At 34.0% G+C, this 7402-nt stretch overlaps 1 protein-coding gene across 1 annotated transcript; it reads right to left on the bottom strand.

Moving 5' to 3' along the window:
* Positions 1-4165: 4165 nt before the first annotated feature.
* Positions 4166-7261, bottom strand: LOC124370946 (zinc finger BED domain-containing protein 4-like). The gene is made up of 2 exons (XM_046829253.1): positions 4893-7261; positions 4166-4742 (listed from the first exon to the last, which is right to left on the bottom strand). The coding sequence occupies exons 1-2, from the start codon at positions 6559-6561 to the stop codon at positions 4555-4557; spliced, it is 1857 nt and encodes a 618-aa protein (XP_046685209.1). The 5' UTR covers positions 6562-7261; the 3' UTR covers positions 4166-4554.
* Between the last annotated feature and the right edge of the window lie 141 nt (positions 7262-7402).

The following is a 7402-nucleotide window of genomic DNA, read 5'->3' as shown; positions in this document are numbered from 1 at the left end:
GAATTTTTAAGAACCTTTTACTGTCAGTTAAAAATAAGAAAAACCTAGTCAATGTCTGGTTCTTATTTTGACCAGCGCAATTGTCCGAAAAAATACAGAGCTTTGTCGCACTTTCCGGAACATGTTTAAAGAACATCCAAAAAGGAGCAAACTTCGTTAGGCCCCTTGTGACCTTCTCCTTCATAAAAGAGGTAGATGTCGCTGTTTCTACTTTTTAAGTGTTTCCCAGGTTAAGTGTTAGAGAGGGCTTCTTAGCCCTAACTTCGCCTGGTAAAATAAGACATTCTTTACTTTACTTTTTACTTTTTTTTAAGTCTGTTATACAAAACACAATCACTGTAAGTTGGCGCAAATAAAACAGTTTCCTGCAAAGGCACCTTTGGGAGGGAAATGTTTTGCATGTAATCAAATGCAATTGAAAGAATATTGTTTTCTTCCTTAGCAACTTTTGAAGCCTCATACTGTAGTGCAGAATAAAACTTTTGGCTTCGTCGCTTGTGTACAAGAAGCTCGGCCACAGCACTCCGTTTTGCAGCTTCATTCAAGTGCGGAGATTTAATTTTTAGCTTAAGCTCTTCACTTGTGCAACATGTGTCGACTTGAGGCTGACCAAATCTGAGATTAAAATTATCACTTTAAAAAAGGTGTAGTAAAAAACTATAACTCACCTTCTTTTCAGGGTACTTCTCACAAAACAAGTTATACATTATTTTTTAAATTTAATTCCGCATTCAGATAAAATTTGGTTCCTCCCAAATAGTGGGATCCCTTCACAGGAAATGAACTAATATGTTCTCTAACCAAGCTTTTTATTTCATCGGACACGGAAAAAGACACTGCCTTTCCTCTTTTATCTTCGAGAGTTTTGCAGGCTTTCTTGAGTTCTCTGATTCGCCGGACTCTTTTAGTTTTAACACCAAAAGCATTGAAAAAAGCATTCAGACATACCGTATGTCTTGAAGTTCCAATCAAAAGGCGGTATTTGAAACTAGCACTGTTTATTCTTGGATTTTCATTTCTTGGTCTACGTATTGTCACTTCCTCCACATCAATAAGTCCATATAGTAACATGTCTTGTTCATTTTTCGTACCCAGGTCGTGAAACCTAGCAAAAATCTCAGTCACGTTGTCCTCTGGAAACTCTCCCAAGCAATTTCTCTTGCATCTGTAACAAACAGAGAGTTTTAGGCTAATGTAAACCAATTATTTCAGTAATAGCCTACTTAGGGCTCCGACTTGTAACTTGATGTAACTCTGAGGATTTTATTATATAAGTTATTTAAAAAGACACACACCAATTATATTGGTAAACAAAGTTTATGTTGATAACCTCATTTAAATTATTAGTTACCCACAAGTAAACGAAGCTTCTTAGCTGGAGTTTCATTGCCTTTATGGTTCACATATTTCTCCCCTTTGATAATGGCTTTCCTTATTTGATTCCTTTTGTACTCACTAGGATCTGTAAACTTCCTTTTACGAGAAACATCATGATTAACACTTTCCATATTTTCTATCATATTTTTCTAACTCGTATTACTCTGTTGAACTAACCAAAGAATCTGACAACCATAGCCTTAAAACCTGCTCACAATATTCAAGCTGCTAGACAGCTGTTTCCATGTTAACAGCTGTAGCTAAACAAAAGTACAGCCAACATTTTTAGTTAAAAGGGCATGAGTCATAGACCGATACAACTATAGTCCAGTCGTTTGTACAGACGTTTTGACAATTATTAGGAAAAATTAAACATTACTAATTTAGGTCTATGTTATTAAAATATTCGTGGCTATTAGGTAGTGAGAACAAAAGCAAGCATTTTGCACTAGACGTACCAAGTATTTTAAAATATCTAGAAGTCAATCAAGTACTTGAAAACTGAAGTAAGCAAATACCTGTCGCATGTTCAAGGATGTGCTAGGAACTTAGCAAGCACATTGTATTTTTTATTTGGAGCTTTGTAGTTGTGTACGAGGAGCACACTTGATCTGGTCTAGCACTTGCTTAATGTATTTCGTACACCGCCGGTAAGTCGTATTGCAACCATGACAGAGTTCATACCGATTCGTTAAAGAAAGATTTACAATGCCCGATGAGGCATGGGTATAAATATAAAATAGGCAAAGAACTCTCAAGATTCGAAAATAATAATTAGATTTTTCAGCAACTGAGTTTCTCATTGAAAATAGCACTCATGATGGTGTAATAACAAGAAGAAAGCAAATGGAAATGTTCATACGAATTGATGGTGACGGGGATTTCCAATATGGTATAGTATCGTACAGGACATGAGCGTTCCCCGGTCTACAGTCAACAAGACTGTCAGCTATGCTATGGACCGAATCGTTGATCAATCGCATAATTGGATTGTGTTTCCAAAGACTGTTGCACAAATGAACGAAGCGGTGAAGGCTTTCTAATATAGGAGTTTACGTTTGCCAACATTAATCGGTGCTCTGAATTTACTTTGTTTAAATACTAAAGCCAGGACTGTACGTTAACGAGCATATATACAAGAAAGGTTATGCTAATATAAATGTGCAACCTATGTGTGAAACTTCTTGAAAGTTACATGTATTAGTGTCGAGTGGATCTGGAATGTCCATAACACATAAGTTGTTATAAAGATGTCATGTGAGAGAGGTTATGTCATAACATGATAGAACAGCATGTTGATTAGGAATTCATGCTACATAATACCAACCTGTTATTCTGATATTAAATTTTTCAGTCTTTCCAGAACCAAAGAAAAAAACGTTTCAAACTGGGATAAACTTGTAATAGAAAATAAGTTTAAGACAATGGAAGAATAAATATCCGAAACTTAAAAATTGTCTGAAGGGTTGATTTGAGAAACGTAGTTAAAATAATGAAAACTTACATAGAATAGGAAACATCTGAATTAATACAATTAACTTGAATTTCTTTGGTGATTATGAACATTAATTGGACAATGATCACGAAGGACCTGTGTATTATGATAATGCCTGTAAAAGGGAAAAAACGAACCGTTATTTTAAGATTTTAAATGGTTTATAGATTCTAGTGTTCGCAACAGGACGGAAATGCTAGAACTATGCAAGTGCTTAGTTAGAGGAACCGCTAATGCAAGACTGTCTATCTTGAATAGAGATGGAAAATGTCGTTGTTTAGCTGCAACGCGTTGCGACGTTATTCTGCCAACCGATAACAGGTTGCGGCAACGTGTTATTTTAGCAACTGTTATCGGCTGACCGTTGCGCCTCGTCTATCCATTGCGCAACGTTGGTTCAATAACGTTTTCCAGTGGCTGTTACCTATAGAACGTTACTGAAATACCGTTACTAAAACATGGACCACCATTCAGTTAACGGACTTTGTTACTATTATTAAGTGTACAAAATTCGTCATTTAGCTGCTTAGTCTAGTTACTATAATTTATTTTGAGATAATTAAAAGTATCTTTTGGTTCAATTAAGTACAAAATACAGAATCGGGTTTTTATTGTTTGAATGTAAACATTTCACAGCGCATTGTACATTTACACTATAGATAAACATTAAAATATTCAAACTGAAAAATGAAATATTTTAGTGTATTAAATATAATTTACACTAGGGATTACTTTATAAAAGCTATAGACAAAATAATACAAACCAAATAAAACGTTTCTGTAAATATTATTATATTAAATGAACACACCCTAGGCTTTTTTTATAAAAGTAATTTATATACAAGACTAAAAGTTCTTTAAAATACATTTATCTTAAAAAATAACGTGTTTTAATTGCCCAAATTGGTATTTACACGGAAAATTGACAGTAAAATAAAACCGTTAAATACGTGTTAGTTACACTACTAGTATGTAAATGAAGAATACATTAAATGGATACATTACATCTAAAATATAATTATTACGAATGTGAAATACATATTTGATTATAAAATATATTGAAATAATTATAGCCTACAACTTAAGTAAGATTTTGTAAGTGTAAAGTAAAAACGTTGGACAGTGATATTTAGCTATAAAAATGTACTGCTGTGATGTATACATACATATTTAACTGATAACTTATATTAACTACAACAAATAGTAACACAAATGACGTTTATAATTGCAAAATGTATACATAAAAAACTATTTATCACAATATAAACAAAATGGTTAACACTGCTATTTCTAATTAAATCATATAGGAACACTTTATAAATTACAAATATATACATACATAAACATATTGTTCAAATGTACATTACAATTACACTGTCAAATATTGTACTTTAGATTAAATGAAGATACACGAATGTATGGAGATTCAAAGACACAATTAAGCATATTTAGAAAATAAAATGGGCAATATAACCAAACTGTACACTATGGCTTCATATAAGATTAATTGCAAGAAAATGAATTACATAATTTCATATATTTAACTTGCAGAACTTATATATAACTTAAATTTTTTGATTTCTATTTACTGTAGAAGATTTAGATTTCCATTCAAAAACAGCAACTGCTCTGCTCGTTTTGAACTCAGTCTTGATCGGCGTTCTGTCAAAAAATTTCCTGCTTTAGAAAAAAAGTCGTTCACATGGGACGGATGTAGCCATGACGTTAAATTTTAATTTCACCAATTTGCTCATAATAGGGTATACATGTTGATTCTCTTTCCACCAGCCCATAGGATCTTTTTTCCGTCCTAGATAGCTGTCATCTAAGTACCGGTTCAACTCGACAATTGCAGCGGAGGTCTTCGTACCTGAAACCAATTCCTTCATAGCAGTGAACTCCAAAAAGCTTACAACGCGTTAAAGTTAAACAAAAAGTAAATACGTGTAGTTACAAGTAAAAACCCTAATTTAATTTATTGAAAATTCTAAATTTATGAATAAAATTTTAAAGCGGTTACCTGTAGGTTTCTCCTTGGCAATTATGTTGTCAACGTCCTCCCAGACGGAAAATTTTGCGGAATCTACGTTGCCATCTTTGTTTTGAGTGTTACCAATTTCTTCATCATCTGCTGTGCAAGGTTTGCCATGTGTCTCTGTCCAGATTGCAGCTAAAAGTTCTGTACATGTTTTTTTGATCAATTGCTTTGCAGTTTCGTCTTTGAAGACAGCAAGTTTGAATCTGGGATCTAAAAGAGTAGCAAGTGCTATTGTTTTGCTGTGTTCAACATTTTCCATGCGTTTCTCGAGACCATGCAGCAGTTCATTAATAATATTTTGAATAACTGGTTTGAATGGCTCCTTTTGCATTTTTTTACACACGGACATCAGGCCTCTTGTTAGGGGTATCACTTGGCTACCTGTCACGTAGCGTTCCCCACTAATCTGTGAAGTGACCTCCTCAAAAGGACGTAAGATTGTGCTTAGCTCTTTGCATAATCCCCACTCTTCCTCTGACAAAACAGGTAAATTTTTATTTATTAAAGCGATAGTAGTTTTTACCGCGTCCTGCAGCTCTACAAATCTGGAAACCATATAAAATGTAGAGTTCCATCTCGTTGAAACCTCTTGAATAAGTTTTTTTGGCTCAAGGCCCATATTTTTCTGGGATATCAACAGTTTTTCAGTTGCATTTGTGCTCCTTTTAAAAAAAGTCACTATCAATTTTATTTTGTCAATTAACATTTTTACCAGCTTTAACGCATCCTGAAGAATCAAGTTTAAGGTATGGGCAAAACAACCAAAGTGCTTCAATTTCAAGTCCTTTTGTACCGCCCCTTTGATGTTACTGGCATTGTCTGATACTACGACTAAAATCTTATCAAATAAATGAAATTTGTCAACAATAGTTTTGATCTCTTTTGCTAGATTAGCACTTGTGTGAGAATCAGACATTTTAGAACATTCCAACAATATCGACTTTATTTCATAATTTTCTGAAATGTAATGGACAGTTACACCCAAATAACTTTCAACATTTGTAGAAGTCCAGGTATCAGTGGTTAGACATACACTTTGTACTGAGTTTAACTCATTCCGAACAAAATTCAAGCATCTCTCATGTTCAGCTGGAATCATACTATTGGAAATTGTTTTTCTACTTGGCAATTTATATGCGGGATTCAAAGCCGACACAAAGTTAACAAAACCTCTGTCTTCGACAATTGAAAATGGCTGAAAGTCAGTAATAAACAACTGTAAGAGAAGTTTATCGAGTTTTTTACGTTGAGTCTCACTCAGCTTTTTAGATTGGGGTAAAAATGATCTAATACTTGACTGGTTACCGTCACTAGAAGATGAAAAATATGCACTTAGTGGATTTGAATTGGTTAGCGCTTCTGAACTTGGTTGTTCGGGTTCATTACGTAAAATTGATGTAGAGCCTATTGTAGAGTTTTTAGTAGAAATTAAAGCTGTCGTAGGGCTTGGCAAGTTAGTTGAAGTTTTATCTTTTTTTGGTAAATTTACAGTAGGATGGCGCTTTTCAATGTGGTGTCTAAGATTAGTTATAGTTGACTTATAATTTAATACTTGCCCACATAAATCGCACTTAGCAGTTTTTATGTCAGCGTCAACCACAGTATAGTATGTCCACAAGTAACTGGTTTTTTGCTTCTTGTTACCACTCATTTTTAATATAAATTAATTACAATGTAGATATTTATAAATAATAAAAACAGTAAACACAAATTAAACGTGTTATTTCACATAACTTAATCACTCTACAATTATTTGTCAAGAATTATTTTAAAGAAAACATTAAGAAATATAGTTATTTTAAATAAAAATTTAAACCACATATAGTTTAATAAGGCAGAGATTACACTGTATGTTGCTCTTGAACAAATTAAAACAATTGTACTGCGGGTGTGGGAATGGGATCATAATAGAATAAACAAAGTGAATAATCAGGTCAGGTTTTCATGTCCGAACAGGCACCATCCCCTCCCCCAAGCCGCAATGTCGCGTCTCCAGTATTTTGATTATTTTACTTTACTATATTATCGTTACGGGTGGTGTTGTAATAACAGATCAAGCTGCTGTTGTCATTGTCAAGCCGTAGATAGATTCCCGGCAATGAAATAATTGTCATCCTACAACTCTGTTGTTTGTCATAACACCGTTGCTCAAATAACAGGTGAAGAGTTTCCAGTCTGCCGCTATTGACTGTTACCAGCACAGGCTTACCGTTGCCGGCAACGAAACGAATGAATTCATTGTTCGTTGTCATCCTGTTATAACAGGGAGTTTCTGATAACACGTTGCGGGGATAACTGTTGCCGCGCGGCAACACTGTTATTTATCCTGTTATGTTAAATAACGCCCATCTCTAATCTTGAAAGTATCTGGATTTTAATGTTTTTTAAGACTTTGTTCATTGACATCGACTTGAGGCAAAGTCTCAAAATGCCTAGCTATATCAAAAGCTTGTTTTTATTCACCCAACCCAATTGCAATAACGGATCTGTGT

Source organism: Homalodisca vitripennis, unplaced genomic scaffold (assembly GCF_021130785.1).
Source record: "Homalodisca vitripennis isolate AUS2020 unplaced genomic scaffold, UT_GWSS_2.1 ScUCBcl_689;HRSCAF=3240, whole genome shotgun sequence".
In the NCBI taxonomy this organism is placed as follows: Eukaryota; Metazoa; Arthropoda; class Insecta; order Hemiptera; family Cicadellidae; genus Homalodisca; species Homalodisca vitripennis.
Note: the sequence above shows the minus strand (reverse complement) of the source record. Positions and strands in the feature narration are given on the sequence as shown.